This window comes from Salvelinus namaycush, chromosome 3 (genome assembly GCF_016432855.1).
Source record: "Salvelinus namaycush isolate Seneca chromosome 3, SaNama_1.0, whole genome shotgun sequence".
Taxonomy (NCBI): domain Eukaryota; kingdom Metazoa; phylum Chordata; class Actinopteri; order Salmoniformes; family Salmonidae; genus Salvelinus; species Salvelinus namaycush.
In genome coordinates this window covers 24387073-24408318 of record NC_052309.1, presented here as the reverse complement: position 1 = coordinate 24408318, position 21246 = coordinate 24387073, and the positions used below count along the sequence as shown (strand labels likewise).

The following is a 21246-nucleotide window of genomic DNA, read 5'->3' as shown; positions in this document are numbered from 1 at the left end:
ACATTTTGTTTTATCTTTTGACCAGTAGTAGTGTTGTTTTATACATTACTCTCATGAAGAGTTATGTGTTAAAAATGGGAGGGGATACAGTCCTTTGAGGTTTTGGATTCAGTTCTTTGAAGTTTTGGATTGAAGTTTACACACCTTGAGTGATGTGAAGGAGTGTATTGTTGTGTTGTTTGTTCTGTTATATTCCCGATGGGTCTAACTTCCTGATCATGTGGCTCTGCGATGAAGTTGAAATTGTGATGGGGAGTATAAGCCCATTTGAAAGAATAGTTTCAATAGAATATGTTGTTATTCTCTTTGAAATATGTTTAGACATTTGTATTAAGAATAATTGGTAAAAGTAATAATTTATCATGTAGCTAATGAACTGAACTGTTGTTCTGAGCTGTTCTTTCGAGGTTATCATGAAAAGTGACATCAGACGGTATCTTAATGCATGGAAGAGATAATTGGACCGAACAGTGTGTGTACCTCAAATCCCCCTCTAACTGGCTGAAGAAAAGTGACAAAGGCGTTGAAGAAGGCCTTGTCCGAACCACTTCTACCGAGAGAAAGGAGCTGAGCCAGAAATCGGTGTACAGCATCAGATCTGTTCTCTATCAACCGCTTTTCTCTCATGTTTCTCTCAGGTGTGTGAGAGGAGTCCACGTGGAGTGAGCATGGAGAGAAATCTGTTCTAAACTTCTCTTATGTTGCTGGTATACTGGTTGACGAATGGACAAGACATAATGGGTGGTAAAGGTGATGGCGTCTAAGGTGAAACATTGAAATTGGGACATTATCATGGGCCATCCACTTTGAACTGTAAAGCTATCTGAAGAAGAACGAAAAAGACGCCAGAAGAATCAGTGCCTGAAGGAGGGGGTTGGTCAACTGGGGGGAAAAAATTATTGTTTAGACTTTTGGGGTATAGGTATAGAGGTATAGGGTAGAGGTCTACACCACGTAAAATTATAGTAATTTAGATTAAGAATGCATTGAGATACTGATCTGTATTATAATCGTGATAGAAAAGTTCATATTAGAATTATGGGATAATTATATTGGATGTTAATAAATGTACATTCTGCCAATGTCGATGTGTGTTAAATTAAGTTTTTTACTTTGAGTGATAGGACCAATTTGAATCACTGAGCAATGTCATTCTAAATTTTGGTTGGATAATTAGTTGGGTTCTAATTATGATTTTATTTGGAAATTGAATGATTGTTGTTATGAACTAAAGATGTTGAAACTTTTATAAGCATGCCATGGTGAATGGAGATGGGTGAACTCTGATCTGGAGAGTGAAAATGATCCTAATCTATTTGATCTATAGGCATTGCCTTATAAATAGTGGAATCATGATGCTTGTCTTTGGTCATGTTCATTAGGCACCAAAGAGATACATTTTATTTTAACTAGGAATCATTACCTGGATTTGTACAACAAGATATGCTAATTTTAGTTTCTGGGATGGAAATAGTCATTTCCAACATACTATGCTGATCCATTGGAGTGTGATAGATAACTAAAGCTTATTTTATTAAACTCCATTGTTGCATGCACTGCATTATGCATTAAACATGTGCCTTTCACTGTCTATGGAAATTATAGCTTTGAATCTCATAAACTGTATGTATTTTTTTGTTTTTCTTCGTGGGTTCGTGCAGATGACTGTGGATCATAACCTTCCCAGACAAATTGCTAGAGTGCTTAGAAAATGTGTTGGGGATTGAAATAAGAGACAGTGCTGAGTTTCTTGGAATGAGGCTGAGTTAGTGTTGTGGAAGCTGGTCATGGTTTTTGGTTTATGTAGAATATATGTATTTTCTATGTGAATTAATGTTCTTAAATCTTGTAATTTTCTTTTAACTTCTTTGGGGTAGGGGGCAGTATTTTCACGTCCGGATGAAAAGCATGCCCAGAGTAAACGGCCTGCTACAAAGCCATAAAAGCTAGAATATGCATATTATTAGTAGATTTGGATAGAAAACACTCTGAAGTTTCTAAAGCTGTTTGAATGATGTCTGTGAGTATAACAGATCATCAGGCAGGCAAAAACCTGAGAAAAAATCCAACCAGGAAGTGAGAAATCTGAGGTTGGTCGATTTTCAACTCAGCTCCTATTGAAGATACAGTGGGATATTGGTCATGTTGCACTTCCTAAGGCTTCCACTAGATGTCAACAGTCGTTAGAACCTTGTCTGATGCCTCTACTGTTTAGTGGGGCCGAAGGAGAGAAGAATGAGTCAGGTCTGCCATGATCTGAACATGCTCTGACCATGCGCGTTCACGTGAGAGCGAGCACTGTTCCATCGCAATTCTGAAGACACAGGAATACTCCGGTTGGAACATTATTGAAGAATTATGTTAAAAACATCCTAAAGATTGATTCAATACTTCGTTTGTCATGTTTTTACGGACTGTAATATAACTTTTTTAACTTTTCGTCCGTACTTTCTGCTGGACCTGCCCGCGCGTCGTGAGTTTGGAAAGTGTACTGAACGCTAGAACAACAAGGAGGAATTTGGACATAAATGATGGACATTATCGAACAAAACAAACATTTATTGTGGAACTGGGATTCCTGGGAGTGCATTCTGATGAAGATCATCAAAGGTAAGTGAATGTTTATATTGTTACTTCTGACTTCTGTTGACTGCATAATATGGCGGCTATATTTGTGTCTTGATTGGGCTCCGAGCGCCGACTCAGATTATTGCATGGTTTGCTTTTTCCGTAAAGCTTTTTTGAAATCTGACACAGCGGTTGCATTAAGGAGAAGTGCATCTAAAATTCCATGCATAACTGTTGTATCTTTTAGCAATGTTTATTATGAGTATTCCTGTAAATTGATGTGGCTCTCTGCAAAATCAAAGGATATTTGTGACTTCTGAAAGTAAGGCGCCAATGTAAACTCAGATTTTTGGATATAAATATGAACTTTACCAAACAAAACATACATGTATTGTGTAACATGAAGTCCTATGAGTGTCATCTGATGAAGATCATCAAAGGTTAGTGATTCATTTTATCTATATTTCTGCTTTTTGTGAATCCTCTCTTTGGCTGGAAAAATGGCTGTGTTATTCTGTGAATAGGCACTCACCTAATATAATCATTTGGTTTGCTTTCGTCGTAAATCTTTTTTTGAAATCGGACACTGTGGCTGGATTTACAACAAGTGTATCTTTAAAATGGTGTAAAATACATGTATGTTTGAGGAATTTTAATGGTGGGATTTCTGTTGTTTTGAATTTGGCGCCCTGCACTTTCACTGGCTGTTGAAGAGGTGGGACGCTAACGTCTCACGTTAAGGTTAAGTTGAGAAGATTCTCAAAATGGGGGAGATGTCGTGGAAAATTGCAAGATTATGTTATAATGCTTGTATTGCATTATAATGGTTGTTTTATTCGACAGAATAGAGTATTCTGTTAACTATTGTGTGTGTGTTCTACTGAGGATGGGCCTCTATGAGATAACACTGGCAGAGGAGATTCACGATGTCTTTGGGTGATAAAACCTAAAGAGCATTCCAGAGAACATGAGCTAATGGTTCTGTTCTATACCGTACCAGGGAGAGACAGTTCCAGTTTGGAGTAGGAGGGCCAGACACTGGTCTTTACAAAAAAACTGTTGACACAGCAGTAACTGTCTGCTATGTTTTATAGATATCTTGCATACAAATCGTAACCTTTGTGAACTGTTCCTAAGATCTGTGGTTCGTCATGTAGGTTGAGAGGGGTGTATCTTGGCTATAAAAGATCTTTGTACTTTTCTGTGGTCACTTTCAATAGTTCATTAGAAATAGCGCATCATTGAAAGTCAAAAAGGCTATTGCAAAGCTCTTATTATTAAAGATGTAGTTTAAGTTTAACTCTGACTGGTGTGTGAAGTTTGTAACTCTCCTCATTTGGTAATGCAGAAATATGCCACCACACCTGTCTAACCTCTCATCCTGGTCTAGGGCTTCTCAAGCTGTTGCACATATTCTTGGACAAATCACCAAGGCCAGATCAAATGGTCTCTCAACGGTAATGGAACAGGATAAACGCAGAGCATCTCATAATCAAAGATGTGCAGGGACAGGTACAGTAACAATCAAAGGTTTGGACACACCTACTCGTTCAATTTTCGACTATTTTCTACATTGTAGAATAATAGTGAAGACATCAAAACTATGAAATAACACATATGGAATCATGTAGTAACCAAAAAAGGGTTTTAGATTTTAGATTCTTCAAAGTAGCCACCCTTTGCCTTGATGACAGCTTTGCACACTTAGCACACTATTGCACACTATTATCAACCAGCTTCACCTGTTAAGCTTTTCCAACAGTCTGTAAGGAGTTCCCACATATGCTGAGCACTTGTTGGCTGCTTTTCCTTCACTCTGTGGTCCAACTCATCCCAAACCATCTCAATTGGGTTGAGGTCGGGTGATTGTGAAGGCCTGGTCATCTAATGCAGCACTCCATCACTCTCCTTCTTGGTCAAATAGCTCTTACACAGCCTGGAGGTGAGTTGGGTCATTGTCCTGTTGAAAAACAAAAGATAGTCTAACTAAGCCCAAACCAGATGGGATGGCGTATCTCTGCAGAATGCTGTGGTAGCCATGCTGGTTAAGTGTGTCTTGAATTCTAAATAAATCCCGACAGTGTCACCAGCCAAGCACCCCCACACAATCACACTTCCTCCTCCATGCTTCACAGTGGGAACCAAACATGGGGAGATCAACCATTCACCTACTCTGCGTCTCACAAAGACACAGCGGTTGGAACAAAAAAATCGCAAAATTGGACTCGTCAAACCAAAAGACAGATTTCCACTGGTCTAATGTCCATTGCTCGTGTTTCTTGGCCCAAGCAAGTCTCTTCTTATTATTGGTGTCCTTTAGTAGTGGTTTCTTTGCAGCAATTCGACCATAAAGGCATGATTCATGCAGTCTCCTCTGAACAGTTGATGTTGAGATGTGGCTGTTACTGTTAGCACCTCTAAGCAGACGACACCATTCTGTATACCTCTGGCCCTTCTTTGGACACTGTATTAACTAACTTCCAGACAAGCTTTAATGCCATACAACTCTCCTTCTGTGGCCTCCAACTGCTCTTAAATGCAAGTAAAACTAAATGCATGCTCTTCACCCGATCGCTGTCCGCACCTGCCCGCTCGTCCAGCATCACTACTCTGGACGGTTCTGACTTAGAATATGTGGACAACTACAAATACCTAGGTGTCTGATTAGACTGTAAACTTTCCTTCCAGACTCACAATAAGCATCTCCAATCCAAAATGAAATCTTGAATCGGCGTCCTATTTCGCAACAAAGCATCCTTCACTCATGCTGCCAAACATACCCTCGTAAAACTGACTATCCTAACGATCCTTCACTTCGGCGATGTCATTTACAAAATAGCCTCCAACACTCTACTCAGCAAATTGGATGCAATCTATCACAGTGCCATCCGTTTTGTCACCAAAGCCCCATATACTACCCACCACTGCGACCTGTATTCTCTCGTTGGCTGGCCCTCGCTTCATATTCGTCGCCAAACCCACTGGCTCCAGGTCATCTATAAGTCTTTGCTAGGTAAAGCCCCGCCTTATCTCAGCTCACTGGTCACCATAGCAGCACCCACCTGTAGCACGCGCTCCAGCAGGTATATTTCACTGGTCACCCCCAAAGCCAATTCCTCCTTTGGCCGCCTTTCCTTACAGTTCTCTGCTGCCAATGACTGGAACGAATTGCAAAAATCACTGAAGCTGGAGACTCATATCTCCCTCACTAACTTTAAGCACCAGCTGTCAGAGCAGCTCACAGATCACTGCACCTGTACATAGCCCATCTGTAAATAGCCCATTCAACTACCTCATCCCCATACTGTTATTTATTTTTGCTCATTTGCACCCCAGTATCTCTACTTGCACATCTATCACTCCATTGTTTAATTGCTAAATTGTAATTATTTTGCCATTATGGGTTATTTATTGCCTTACCTCCCTTATCTTACCTCATTTGCACACACTGTATATATACTTTTTCTATTGTGTTATTGACTGTATGTTTGTTTATTCCATGTGTAACTCTGTGTTGTTTTGCTTTGCTTTATCTTGGCCAGGTCGCAGTTGTAAATGAGAACTTGTTCTTAACTAGCCTACCTGGTTAAATAAAGGTGAAATTAAAAAATTAAAAATAAACTTGAACTCTGTGAAGCATTTATTTGGGTTGCAATTTCTGAGGCTGGTAACTCTAATTAACTTATCCTCTGCAGCAGAGGTAACTCTGGGGCTTCCTTTCCTGTGGCGGTCATCATGAGAGCCAGTTTCGTCATAGCGCTAGATGGTTTTTGCAACTGCACTTGAAGAAACTCTCAAAGTTCTTGACATTTTCCGGATTGACTGACCTTCATGTCTTAAAGTAATGATGGCCTGTCATTTCGCCTTGCTTATTTGAGCTGTTCTTGCCATAATATGGACTTGGTCTTTTACCAAATAGGGCTATCTTTTTTATACCACCCTTACCTTGTCAAAACACTTACTGATTGGCTCAAACGTATTAAGAATGAAAGAAATTCTGCAAATGAACTTTTAATAAGACACACCTGTCAATTGAAATACATTCCAGGTGACTACCTCATGAAGCTGGTTGAACGAATGCCAAGAGTGTGCAAAGCTATCATCAAGACAAATGGTGGCCCAGCCAGAGCCTGGACATGAACCCGGTCGAATATCTCTGGAGACACCTGAAAATAGCTGTGCCGCAACGCTCCCCATCCAACCTGACAGAGCTTGAGGATTTGCAGAGAGGAATGGGAGAAACTCCCCAAATGCAGGTGTGCCAAGCTTCTAGGGTCATACCCAAGAAGACTCAAGGCTGTAATCGCTACCAAAGGTGATTCAACGGTGTACTGAGTAAAGGGTCTGAATAATTATGTAAATTTGATATCATTTTTTTTATGTAATACATTTGCTAAAAATCTGTATTTGCTTTGTAATTATGGGGTATTGTGTGTAGATTGATGAGGGAAAAAACGATTTAATCAATTTTAAAATAAGGCTGTAAGGTAACAAAATGTGGAAAAAGTCATGGGGTCTGAGTACTTTCCGAATGCACTGTATGAAGATGAGCTTAAGTTACTAGGTAAAGGGACTCAGCTGCCACTCCAAAATGAGTTGTACTGCCTCAATGCCTTCCTAGACACAATTTCTGTGCTCAGGGTGGCAGGAAGACTTCGTCTCACCTCTTCCTAACTCAGTCAAACACCCTGCAATCATGCCCAAGGAACACCACATCACGAAAATTATAATTGCTCACTACCATGGAAACGGTGAAACACCAGGGTAAAAGGCCTCACACCATTAATGAGATCAGGTCAAATGACTACTGGATCCCAGGTATTAATCGGGCCGTAGCACCTCATCTTCGCCAAAGTGTGACTTAGAAAGCTCAGGAGACCCAGAGAAGTGCAAAATATGGCTGATCTCCATCCAGAGTGCATGGACTCATCACCTCTCTTTACATACTGTGGTATGGATTGTTTTGGCCCATTTATCATTAAGCAAGGACGAAGAGTGCACAAAAGGTATGGTCTTCTCTTCACCCGTTTTTGCTCTCGTGCCGTTCATATTGAAATGTTGGATGACATGTCAACAGATGACTTCATTAATGGTCTGTGTTGCTTCAAAGCCATATGTGGTGCAGTTCGTCAGATTAAATGTGACCAAGGAAGCAAATTAGTGGGAGCCAAAAATGAACTGAAGGAAGCACTCAACAGTGTGACTTCAGCATGAATGCTCCCCCATTCAAGTCACGTGGGCAGCGTCTGGGAGTGACATATCAGGACAGTGAGAGGTGTCCTTAGCTCCACACTCTCTTCTGGTAGACTAGATGATTCTTCTCTACGAACCTTTTTCTACAAAGCAATGGCAATTGTAAACAATCGCCCACTCACAGTTCACATCCTCAATGATCCAAACAGTCTTGAGCCACTCACGCCTAATCATCTACTTACTATGAAATCTACCACAGCTCTACCTCCTCCAGGCATGTTCATGAGGGAGGACATGTACGCTCGGAAAAGGTGGCGGCATGTTCATTATCTAGCAGAATAGTTTTGGAGCCGCTGGCGAAAAGAGTATCTAGCCAACATCGCCATCAGGCAGCGCTGGCACACCCCGAAGAGAAACCTGCGAATCGGTGACATAGTGATGATGATAGACAATGATCTGCCTAGGAATGAGTGGCGTTTGGGTAGAGTTTCAGATACTACTGTTGATAAAGATGGACTAGTAAAGAGAGTCAAAATATGTGTTGGTGATCGGATGTTAGACAAGACAGGCAAGCGTCTCACCAAGCTGTCAGTGTTCGAACGCCCAGTTCAGAAGCTGGTCTTGTTGCTGGAGACTGGTATCTAACCATAATCTCGTACTTTTGAATGGTTTGTACTATGATTCCATACCTTTATGATACCCTATTTATGGTCATAAGTCATTTAAAGTACAGAAATAATTTGTGCTTTGTGTATACCATGTAAATTGCTCCAAATCACTCATGATTTGGTGGGAGTGTAAATGAAACCCTAAAAACAAGTGTCAGACCACAATGTAAATTGGACAGTGCAGTTAAATTAACAAGAATTTAAGCTTTCTGCCAATATCAGATATGTCCATGTCCTGGGAAATTTTCTAGTTACTTACAACTTCACGCTAATCCGCTAATCACATTAGCTCAACTCTCCCGTGGACGGGACACCGATCCATAAATACATTTTTAAAATAAACATTTTGACAGCATGTTTTTTGCCTGTTTTACGCGCAAAGGGTACATGGGAAATGGGAGTGAGAGAAAAAGGAAAATTACTTTTTTTGTTCAAGCGTCCAAGAAACAACGTCAAACTTAGTACCTAGCTGGAAAGAGAACAAGGTATTTACTGTCTTTCAATATTGGTCTTGTTTCAGAAATCTTTCTAATTCTTTACAGATATTTGTATTGTAATTGATTTTCTGAAGTATGCTAGGAATATAACGTTATTAGCTGTAGCCTAGCTCCACTGTTGGTGCTGGCTAATATTAGTTAATCTTGCACCACATTAAACCTCTCTGGGATATGTGGGACGGTAGCGTCCCACCTGGCCAACATCCAGTGAAAATGCAGAGCGCCAAATTCAAATGAATTACTATTAAAAAAAAAAAACTTTCATGAAATCACACATTCAATATACCAAATTAAAGCTACACTTGTTGTGAATCCAGCCAACGTGTCAGATTTCAAAAATGCTTTACGGCGAAAGCAAACAATGCTATTATCTGAGGATAGCAACCAAGCAAACAAACACAGACCATCATATTTCAACCCCCCCGGCTCGACACAAAACGCAGAAATAAAGATATAATTCATGCCTTACCTTTGACGAGCTTCTTCTGTTGGCACTCCAATATGTCCCATAAACATCACAAATGGTCCTTTTGTTCGATTAATTCCGTCGATATATATCCAAAATGTCAATTTATTTGGCGCGTTTGATCCAGAAAAACACCGGTTCCAACTTGCACAACGTGACTACAAAATATCTCAAAAGTTACCTGTAAGCTTTGTCCAAACAGTTCAAACTACTTTTGTAATACAACTTTAGGTATTTTTTAACGTAAATAATCGATAAAATTGAAGACAGGATGATCTGTGTTCAATACCGGAGGAAAACAATGTGTAGCATGCTTTCTGGTCATGCGCCTCTAACAAACAGTCCACTTCACTGGAGCCTTATTCTGAACATGGCTACTTCTTCATTTCTCAAAGAAAAAACCTCAACCAATTTCTAAAGACTGTTGACATCCAGTGGAAGCGATAGGAACTGCAGGAAGGTCCCTTAGAAATCTGGATTCCCAATGAAAACCCATTGAAAAGAGTGACCTCAACAACAAAAAAATCTGAATGGTTTGTCCTCGGGGTTTTGCCTGCCAAATAAGTTCTGTTATAGTCACAGACATGATTCAAACAGTTTTAGAAACTTCAGAGTGTTTTCTATTCAATACTAATAATAATATGGATATATTAGCATCTAGGACTGAGTAAGAGGGAGTTTACTCTGGGCACGCTTTTCATCCAAACGTGAAAATGCTGCCCCCTATCCACAAGAAGTTTTAACAAGCTATTAGCACGTAATCAACTATTTGGGTAGAAATTCTCATGCATATTGATGCATTTCATGTACGAAGCATGCCAATGTAAAGTTGTGTAAAAGTGTATTGTTTGTGCACTGTATTGTTCATATTGTAAGAGCATTTTTGGTTTGTTTCTCCATCATCTCTTACGGTGTTTATGGAAATGGTACCGCATTAAACTTTCATGAACCATCAGTTTGAGAGTTGACCATTCATTCAGCTGGGGATGCGACAACTAGTGATTGGTTACCTTATCGACACTGGAGTCAGACAGCACAATATATGAGGGTTGCTGCTTCTTCTGTAGATAACTACGGACTGATTCCCTCTCGACTCTAGAGGTAGATGATGTAGAGCTAAGGAGACAAAAGAGCAGAAAGTTATTTCACTGATGCACATGTAATGCACATGTAATGAAAGAAATGCACATGTAATGAAAGAAAATTAGGTTTCCTTCCTGGTTAGCAGCACTGACCAATAAGGAGTCTTCTTACCTTTTGAGCATCTGTTCATTGCCCTCGTTCTCCGATTGGCTCAGCTCTTCACTCATACCAGACTCTTCCTGCTGTGATTGGCTATTATCATCACTACTCTGGTTATCCAATTTCTCACCTGAGGCGATGGAAGAAAGCAGAGAATGAGTTTACTCTGGGTAAAAGAGCCACTCCAACACTAGGGCACTGATGGTATCCAATCATAGTAGTACCACAGAACCCATCCCATACAAACCTTTGGTTCTTCTAGACTTCCTGACTTTCTGCTCAATCCCATTTTCTTCAGCGGTTTTCTGATCACTTGGATTTCCATTGTCAAGGCTGAGCTTGTGGCGTAGCAGACGATGTCTGTGACATGTTTTACTGGACTCAGAGTCAGAGGTCAAACTGGAAGTCTCCCCTGCAGCAGAAACAACATGGTATATTGTCAGGAGGACATCATATTCCTATAGTGAATGTCAATGCAACCTGTACACTAACACACAGTAACACAGGGTGATGGTTTAGATCATCACAACAATAATGGACCTACTTTAAAATGTTCAGTTACTAAGCAACAGGTGATGTCAGATAAGTATTTCAGCCTAATGTCTAAAAAATTGCCTTATTCAAAGCAACACTAAATTGAGCTTATTGCTGCATCTCAAAATAAACTTGAAATTGTAGCGGCGGTATGGAGGGATCACCCACCATTCTCATCGGAGCTTTCATCTTTCCCATCTTCTTGCTCCTTCTCTTCCCTGTCAGACTCATCATCATGTGATGACTCCACATCTGAAGAGAAATCCTCCCCCGATGAGTAGTTGGCTTTGATTTGGGCCAAGAGCATTTTCTTAGCGATTCTTTCAGAAGCAAGGGAGAGAGGGAAAGGGACCGGGGGATCATTTTAATGATCATCACATCAAATCCATCAAGCACTGCTTAATAGGTTTATTCTCTAAAGGAACTTGTCTTTATATAGGAAATTTATACAGGATTTATACAGGATTTCACCTTAAACGTAATATTACCAGGAGATACATTTATTATAGAATTAATGAAAATAACAAGGTAATGTTAGCTATTCTAATATCACTTTGCAGTCCCCCACCTGTAAACAGCCAACAATATAGTTTAAGTGACTATGAGAGGGGAAAGGCCATTGCATTAAGTAGTTCAAAGTTTTCTTTACTGATGTGAATACACTAGATGACCAAAAGTATGTGGACACCTGCTCATCAAACATTTTATTCCAAAATCATGGGCATTAATATGGAGTTGGTCCCCCTTTGCTGTTATAACAGCCTCCACTCTTCTCAGAAGGCTTTCCACTAGATGTTGGAATATTGCTGCAGGGACTTGCTTCCATTCAGCCAAGAGCATTAGTGAGCTTGGGCGATTAGGCCTGGCTCGCAGTTTGCATTCCAATTCATCCCAAAGGTGTTTAATGGGGTTGAGGTCAGGGCTCTGTCCAGGCCAGTCAAATTCTTCCACAACAATTTCGACAAACCAATTCTGTATTGACCTCGCGTTGTGCATGGGGGCATTGTCATGCTGAAACAGGAACGGGCCTTCCCCAAACTGCTGCCACAAAGTCAGAATCGTCTAGAATGTCATTGTATGCTTTGGCGTTAAGATTTATCTTCACTGGAACTAAGGGGTCTAGCCAGAATGATGAAAAAGATCCCCAGACCATCATTCCTCCTCTACTGAACTTTACAGTTGGCACTATGCATTGGGGAAGGTAACGTTCACCTGGCATCCGCCAAACCCAGATTCGTCATTCGGACTGCCAGATAGTGAAGCGTGATTCATCACTCCAGAGAACGCGTTTCCAGAGTCCAATGGCAGTGAGCTTTACACCAGTCCAGCCGACGCTTTGCATCGAGCATGCGCATGATCTTAGGCTTGTGTGAGTCTGCTCAGCAAGACACCCATTTCATGAAACTCCTGACGAACAGTTATTGTGCTGACGTTGCTTCCAGAGGCAGTTTGGAACTCAATAGTGAATGCTGCAATCAAGGACAGACGATTTTAACGTGCTACAGCAATCGGCAGTCCCGTTCTATGAGCTTATATGGCCTACCACTTCACAGCTCAGCCATTGTTGCTCCTAGACGTTTCCACTTTACAATAACAGCACTTACAGTTGACCTGGGCCGCTCTAGCAGGGCAGAAATTTTACGAATTGACTTTTTGGAAAGGTATCATCCTATGACAGTGTCACATTGAAAGTCACTGAGCTCTTCCGTAAGGCCATTCTACTGCCATTTTTTGTCTATGGAGATTGGACGGCTGTGTGCTAAATTTAATACACCTGTCAGCAACAGGTGTGGCTAAAATAGCCGAATCCACAAATTTTAAGGGGTGTCGACATACTTTTGCATATATAATGTATGCTCTGAGCAAATAGATAGAGCTAAAACACTGTCAAGGACGATTTCACTTCATTTAATTTTGTCTTAATGCAACACATTGAGGAGTCAAAAGTCAGATGACTTAATGACCTTGTAAACAACCCCTCCATAACAAATATCTAAGACTTATCACTCAGAACAAGATGAACAAACCCGGTCCTATATAGAATAAGGAAGACATACGAGACATCATAAAGGGTATTAATTTATTACAACGAATAGTTTCTCTTACAGAGTTCATTCAATTACAAAAGTAAGAACATATCCTTGTTTAATGCATGCTCTACAAGTAACAGGCCTCTACAAGGCTAACACTACAGCACCTCAGAGCTAAAGACAACATAAATGATTAATTCAATTTGAAAATAAGTTTTCTAACCACTGTTTTTTTTAGTTGGTACGAAAGAAAGTTTGTAAAGGGTAAAAAAAAAAAACAGGGTCAAAATGGTTTTGTAGTTCGATACTCTGTGAAATACATGTACGTATCCATTTAGACATGAATATGTTTTGCAGAAAGAATCCTTTTGGCAGATAGTAATAGTTGAACGAAGCCTCTGATGAAGCCTCAGCGAGAAGTACGTGTACATGATGAGGGCCCCATATGAGGCAGTAACAAACAGCAGCGGCCGGCAACAGCCTCGGCCTGGGCCTTACCTCAAGTGTTTAAACTGGGAAGAGAGAAAAATGGAAGAAAAAAAGACACTTCACTACATACTCGTCTCACAGTAATGTTGTAAGGCTGACCTCAAAGGTCAAAGTTGTGGTTGAATAAAATGCATTACAACCACTCTTACAGGACCAGCTTTCAGAGCTGTTGCTTAGGGCATCGAGCTCCTCCAAAGTGAAATGTAATTGCATTTAAACTTTAAATAATTTTAAATGTAGCTAAATGGCCAATAAATGTGGCCTTGCATGCAAAACAGACATGAAAATACTGAAAATATGATTATGGATCGAGTACAATAAACAAAGCATACAAGAGATTCAGCTTGGTGCCTGTGGTAAGAAAAACAAACAGCTCCCAAATACAGTACAGTAGGTCTAATAATCAGTGTATTTGGTATACTGATGTTTAGCATCACAAGTCCTCCTTCTCTGCTAAGCCCTCAACCTGTCAGAAGCGATAAATCATATATTTTAAAATTGAAATCAAGCAGAATAGATTGTCTTGCCATTCTGTTCAAAGAGAATCGGATTGTCAACCCATCGTATTAGTATGAGAATAGCAGCACGTAAAACAGCCACATCACCACTGGCATATTGCACATGAACGTTATATATATCAAAGAAAGAAATCTCCATATGGTAACCATATACCAACAGAATTACCAAATGCTCGCAGAAACTTGTGTGATTTTACAATGACTTAGAGAAATTAGCAAATCCAGCAGCCACAAGGACAGTGGTGGAAAAAGTACTCAATTGTCATACTGGAGTAAAAAGTAAAGATACCATAACGGAAAATGACTCAAGTAAAGTCACCCAGTAAAAGACTACTTGAGTTAAAGTGGTTTAAAATTGACTTAAGTAGTGGTGGGAAAAATACTTAAGTGTCATACTTGAGTAAATGTAGAAGCTATACATCAAATTCCTTATATTATGCAAACTATTTTATTCACGGACAGCCAGGGGCACACTGCAACACTCAGAAATAATTTATAAAACGCAGTATTTGTGTGTTTAGTGAGTTCGCCAGATCAGAGGCAGTAGGGATGACAACCCGTTATATTGATAGGTACGTGAATTTAACCATTTTGCTGTCCTGCCTGAGCATTTGAAATGTACTAAGTACTTTTTGGTGTCCAGGAAAATGGGAGTAAAAATAACCTATTTTCTTTAGGAATGTTGTGGAGTAAAAGTAAAAAAGTTCAAACATAAATAGTACAGATACCCAAGAAAATAACTTAAGTAGTACTTCAAAGTATTTTTACACCACTGTACAAGGGTGCAGTGATGTACAATAATGCCACCCTAAAGAATGCCTGATCATGAGTTGACCATTAGGGCATGTATAATATCATCAGGGTCTGGGTTCTAAATCAGTCACTTCAGAAATAACATCAAATTCCATGATGACCAATTCCCAGTGAGAGGAACATAATTCAGGGCGTGCAATCCGGCCCGCGGGGGGGCGAACTCAATATACCTTAAAATGACTCAAACCAAATCGAAACTGTAAAAATGATAATCAAACAACATTCCTAGTTTCTTGACTGAGTCCAGTTCATTTATAAATCCCAGAAATTACAGCGAGACAGTCAAGGACCATCGCAAATTGCAAAAACGACAGATAGGAAAAAAATAGCACATTTTGACGGCAAGGAAATACCAAAAATATGCGGCCTTCTGGACCTCGTTTAAGACTGAATGCGGCCCCGGGGGGAAATTAGTTTGACACCCCGGACTTACAAAATAGTTAACCAATGAGAAACTATGAGATAAAATAATTTATTTAATCTGTTTTAATAAGTGTATAATGCTTTTGTGCAAACTGATGCATTAAACAGCATTTTCCCCTCTTAATCGCCTTGGTATGCACAGAGACATGGACTCAACTGATTCCACATTCTGCAAATAGACACGTCACACAACTTCAAATTAAAAGACAAAAAAATGAATTAAAGAATAGGTAATCAACGAAAACAGAGTGGCATAAATGGCCTATCATTTATAACACAGCCTAAGCAAGGTATGAGGGGTTTCTCCCTGCGCTTGACACGTACCTCTGAACTTAACACTAGAAATTGTATGGGATAGCTGCTGGTTTACTGCAGCTGCGAGTTGGACGAGACCGGTTCGATTGGGACGGGGTCTTGACAACGGAGGAGTCCCCATTATTAGCACTCAACTTAGGGTTCCGTGGCATGACCTTTCTCCTGCGCCTAGGGTGTGTTACAAACGCTATGTCCGTTCGTTCTGAACCATACCTATTTTCTGGATCGTCATCATCTTCTGCTGCCCAAGAAGGCCCAGACTGGGGCTGCTCTTCATCGCCTACAGAGTACAAAAAAAATGAGAAGGTTAGTTCAACATTTGCTACAGGAAATCTACACCGCAAGCTGAAAATTGTTAAAATACAGCTCATGAATGCAGTGCATTGTCCAAAAAGTACAGAGAAAGTGAGAGACCAGCTCACCGGATGACTGGTGGAAAGCTGCTGCCCCCAGTAAGGCCACCTCCTCAGTGATAGGCTTGATCTTCTGGTCACCACTGTCATCGCTAGACTCAGAGTCCAGGTCCCCCTCTTCTTGACTGGAAGAGGATGGCGTCTGCTTCGTTCTATGCTCAGATTGAGGTGTGCTTTGAGGCTTGGCTGCCTGGGTATTACCCTCCTTGCTGGATGTAGATTCATCCTCTTTCTTGACCTTCCGAGGTCTGCCCCTGGGCCTATGTTGCGGACTATCCTTGCTGGGGGTAGGTTCATCCTCTCTCTTAACCTTCCGAGGCCTCCCCCTGGGCCTGGTCATAGTCTTGATCTCCTTCTGCAGGTCCGGATCGTCACTGGAGGAATCAGAGTCAGAGGAGCGGTCTGGCACCTTGCGTTTGCGGACAACTCTTTCTGGAGAGAGGGGTGTGTTCTTCTTCAGGCCGAAGAGGCATTTCTTGGTCACACTCCGATGGTCTCCATCGTCACTCTCGGCTTCGTCTGAACTGCGCGTCATGGCGGCCCTCTGGAGGACAGCTGGGACCTCATCGGAGTCAGAGTCATCAGTTCCTCTCCCAAGCCCTCCCTCGTCAGCTCCTTGAGGCACTTCAGCATCGGGGCTGGTGTCAGGGTCCGAGTCACTCTCACTGTCCGCACCCGAGGGGGTCGGCTGGGTCTTGCCCTCACCTGGCCTGCGCAAGGGTGTGGTCTTTACCCGAGGTGAGCGTCTATTATCTGGTTCCTCTTCCAGTTCCAGAGATTCGCTTCCTTCAGCAGATTCATACTCCCCCTCTGTTACAAGTTCAATAGATTCACAGTCTCCCTCCCGTTCCTCCACTTTTTCTTTTCTCTCTTCCTCCTCTGCCTCCAACTCCACTTCCACCTCCAACTCTGGGGGGCCAGAGAGTGGCTCTTGTTCAACAGGGGCAGGTGAAATTTGCACCACCAGTTGTTTTGTCACGTTGCAAGCATCTTCTCCAGGCTTTGAGTTTTTCCGCGGCCTGCCTCTACCTCGTCGGGGAATTATCTCTGTGCCAAGGACACCTTTCATTTCAATTGAGGACGAAGGCCTTCCATCATCCATAAAGCCATTTGAGTCTGAATCATTCTCTTCCAAATGTTCAGCTGCAATTTTCTTTAAGTAATTAAGGCCATTCTTATCAGAAATGTCAATTTCCACACAACCCTCTTGTTCTTGTTGAGGTACATCAGTATCATCAAACGTGGGGTTTTCGCCACCATTTGGCAAACCCATCTCTCTGAACTCCTCCAAAAGGGCTTCCTCCAGAGCTGTCTGAGACTTCTTCAGACCCTTCAGTACTGACTGGAAAGTCTTCAGGTATTGTAGCTTTAACTCGGTTGTCTGTTTCTGCTGCATGCCACCTTGAATAAACTTCACAAAAGTTGTGTTTACGGTGTTTGTAGAGTCCACCAGGTTTTTAGCCTTTTTGGCCATCTCCTCTGGAATTTGAAGGGTGTTGTAGTTGAACACAACGTGACCATCCATGCCACTATGGTTCCAATGACCCACGGGAATGTTTTGAGAATGCCTTGGATGGGAGTCATAATGTCCAGATTTTCCCTCGCCTCTGCCCCTCTTGCGGTGGTCTGGCCACAAATGCCCCAAGTTGTCAAGGACGTTGTCACAAGCGACGACCAGGTCCAGAAGAGGCTCTGGGCTGCATACGTAGCAGTACCACTTACTCTCCTCATCCAGGATGCCAGACAACTCTTTTCGCCCCAGGTTCCGCAAAATGCATTTCTTACAGAAGGCATTGGGGCAAAAGTCGCAGCAGATCAGGTTTCCCCCCTCTGCACACCATCTGTAAAAAGCAAATATAATAGATTGAAGTAATGATTAACGTAACAACCTGTATGTTTATTAACATCTCAGGATTTGCTTGGAGCATCTTGTTGTATAAGAGAACCACCCCATCGTACCTGCACTGTTCATCCATGCCATCACAATCCTTGCTGATGTCATCACTTGAGTAATACTTGAAACAAGACTGAGAAAATAATAAGACAAGAACATTAGGAATGGAGCCCCTAAAAATGTAGATGAGCTCAACAACATTGTTGGAGAATGCCCATTTTAACCAATGTGATATTAAGCCTATTTATTTAATTGACCCATTCTTTGACAGACCCAGGATCCTCTCACCTTGCAAATAAGTACTTTGAGTACTGGATGCTGATAGAAGGAGTCCCTCTGGAAGTGGTTAACTTGCTGGCCACAGGCTGTACAGCTAACAATCTCCAAGTGTTCACCACCTACAAACACACATCAATCGTCATTCTGCGGCACACTATTTTAAGGTAAAGGATATGTCTTTTCCTATTTATTAACGAAAGCTCACCTCCACGTCTCCTAGAAAAAGCTCTCTTCAGATTGCCAGATTTTCCGCAACGGAATTCGGGACCTCTGAAGTCATCTCTGACATTTTCCACTGGCTCAGGCCTCACCAGTACAGTGCCTGTGCATAAGACATGTAAAAACACATGAATGAAAGCCAAAGCATTTTCAGTTAATAAATGCATTACATTATTAATTTCCAGTGTTAATTGCAAGCAGTAGTAGAAAAACTAACCTTTAGGTAATCTTGTTACATCAGGATAACCGTTTGAATTTATGATCAAGCCATCATCATCATCATCACTTTCATTTGAAGCACCAGATTCATCCAGTCCACTGTGTTTAATCACAACTGAAGGTTTTCTGTAATACAAGTGACATCCATTAGAGTATGCACATACATCAAAATACTGTGTTTTTATGTTTCCCCATCCATAAACAATGTACATGAACTATCAAATTGTTCAAAATATCAGAAGGAAGCCCACCTCCTGGAACCACATCCAGACTGCTTCAAGGTGTCTGTTGAGGTCTGTTGAGGCTGTATTCAACAAGAACATTTTACAAATATATCTTCTAGATCTGCATCAACACCGAATACTCTTTGGTCTATAACAGCCTAAACTGATACTTCTCATGATAATACCTCAAGAGGGGTTCGGTCTGTTGAGTGTGGCTCCACACAGTCCTTGTTTGTCATACCTGTGAATTAAAATCAGTAGACAATTGTGAGTCACTACTAATATTACTACAAACACCACCATGCCTGAGTTAAAGTTTCACTTATTAAAGTTCTCACCATCAGGACTTTCTGTCACCAGTCTGTTCTCATCATCCTCTGGAGCATGAGCCAAGAATTCATGCAGTTTGGTCACCAACACATCGAGCTTGCTCGTGCCAGGAGGAACGCTAAAAGGAATGAATAGAATGACCAGTAATTAAACAAATGTCCTCAACCATGCGAGTTTCTTTCAACAAACCCCCCCCCCCCACCCAACTTCGTTCAAATGCCTAACCAAAAAGTGTGTGGATATGATATAGCTATGATGTGGACATATCTGTCCTTGTGCGCATCGGTCCATTTCCTTCAGGCACAGTTATTATCATGATTCAATACTTGGCTAGTAATGCATTCCAGATCATTGACAAAACAATTTAGCTAGCTAACGTTAGCTAGCTAACGTTCGCTAGTAGCTATCATACTTAAATATCAAACAAAATGCATAACTTTGGGTACAGATGTGGCCATCTTGATGCACGCACTAATTTAATGTAAATGTTACAAGTAGGACTAGCAGCTTGAATGCGAGAACTGACTAACTAGCTACTTTAGGACTATCTGCCGCAAATAAACTAGCTAGTTAGCTATTGCTTGCCCGATTAGCTTGCTCAGGGAGCTGGAGACCTTTGCTATATTAACGTTACCTGAGCATCTCTGAGGACATCTTGAGCTGGTAAAATGCACCTTATGCAAACGGCGCACTATATGGGCTTATTCCCCCCAAAATTTCACAATTACCCTCATTATTGCAAGTAATTTTTTCTCAGATTTCTAACACAATGCCAGACACCGACAGAGGCGCAAGCTAAGCAAAAATGGCGCTGTTTCTCCGATAACTTCGTCATTGCGACTGCGCAGACTTGAAAATGGGCGCGTTCCAGTCTGTAGGCCTACCACAGAAAGAACAATGAGCTAGTTATAAAACAATATTTGGCCGTACTGTATCTCGGTATAAAGACTGTAGCTGTGTTCGAATACTCTAACTGTATACTACCTACTATTAGTTCATTTTAGTATACTGTAAACGAAACGTATCATTTCAATTGAGCCTACTATAGTTTCGCCTGTCTACCGGAAGTTGGTTATGTTGCTATGCAACATCTTGCTAGCTTGTTAGTGTAACAAATAACTAGCTAGACATTTTATGATTTTGGGTGTTTCGTAAATTCAATCTGGAGCATTGTCAGATTGTCCGTTTGTACATCCAGAGCCCACACTGGACGCTCTGGCTGAAGAATAGGGTTGAACCGAGTGTTCCACGGCAGTCAAGCACCTAAGCTAACTTGCTAACGTTGGCTAGCTACTTCCAGACACAAATGAGAGAACACCTCACTCTGACCATTTTACTTGCCCTGGCAGAGATGGTTAGGCTGTTTTCATTTCATCCAGAGTGTTGGTGACTGTAACTGTGCTGTTGGCAACAATTTAATTACGCTTTTTTTTGCCAACGTTCACTGACATGGCCACATTCAACAGTGTTGAGCATTCCTACATTCATCAGATGTGTGCTCTGCACGCTCAGATGAGAGTGCTCTGAAATCGGAGTAGATAGCCAGAATTAACAATGCCCATTGAGAACGCACAACGACTATAGCACTTAGCTAAGAATGTGAATAATCAAGTCAATTAACGTTAGGTAGTTAGTTAATATACTGCCTGGCAAGTTCGATGTATTAGCCAAATAACGTTAGGTAACTAGCTAACATATCGTAACATACTGCTGTAATGCTATGCGGTTCGTAAGAATATTGTAGCTAACAAATTGTCAGTCATCGTAACTTATTTAAAAAGTCATTACTTTATTACATTGCTCAACATTTTCTTAACATTTGTCATAGTTAGTTTAAGCAATTAATTAGTATCCGCTCTCGTCGAACTTCGCCTGTATATTTTCCACCATTTTCTTCACATCTGAAAACGTT

The 21246-nt window shown here is 41.1% G+C and overlaps 1 protein-coding gene across 1 annotated transcript in view; it reads right to left on the bottom strand.

Moving 5' to 3' along the window:
• LOC120045102 (transcriptional regulator ATRX-like) overlaps window positions 1-20148 on the bottom strand; it is a 38497-nt gene extending 18349 nt beyond the window's left edge. Inside the window, exons 1-14 of the mRNA XM_038989977.1 lie at window positions 19969-20148; window positions 19343-19452; window positions 19190-19245; window positions 19032-19084; window positions 18779-18906; window positions 18548-18664; window positions 18352-18461; window positions 18129-18196; window positions 16179-18010; window positions 15970-16036; window positions 11337-11488; window positions 10882-11046; window positions 10647-10764; window positions 10403-10508 (exon numbers count right to left, since the gene is read on the bottom strand). Coding sequence (XP_038845905.1) covers window positions 10403-10508; window positions 10647-10764; window positions 10882-11046; window positions 11337-11488; window positions 15970-16036; window positions 16179-18010; window positions 18129-18196; window positions 18352-18461; window positions 18548-18664; window positions 18779-18906; window positions 19032-19084; window positions 19190-19245; window positions 19343-19452; window positions 19969-19988 — 3102 coding nt within the window. The 5' untranslated portion in view covers window positions 19989-20148. The remainder of the gene's footprint in view (window positions 1-10402; window positions 10509-10646; window positions 10765-10881; window positions 11047-11336; window positions 11489-15969; window positions 16037-16178; window positions 18011-18128; window positions 18197-18351; window positions 18462-18547; window positions 18665-18778; window positions 18907-19031; window positions 19085-19189; window positions 19246-19342; window positions 19453-19968) is intronic.
• Between the last annotated feature and the right edge of the window lie 1098 nt (window positions 20149-21246).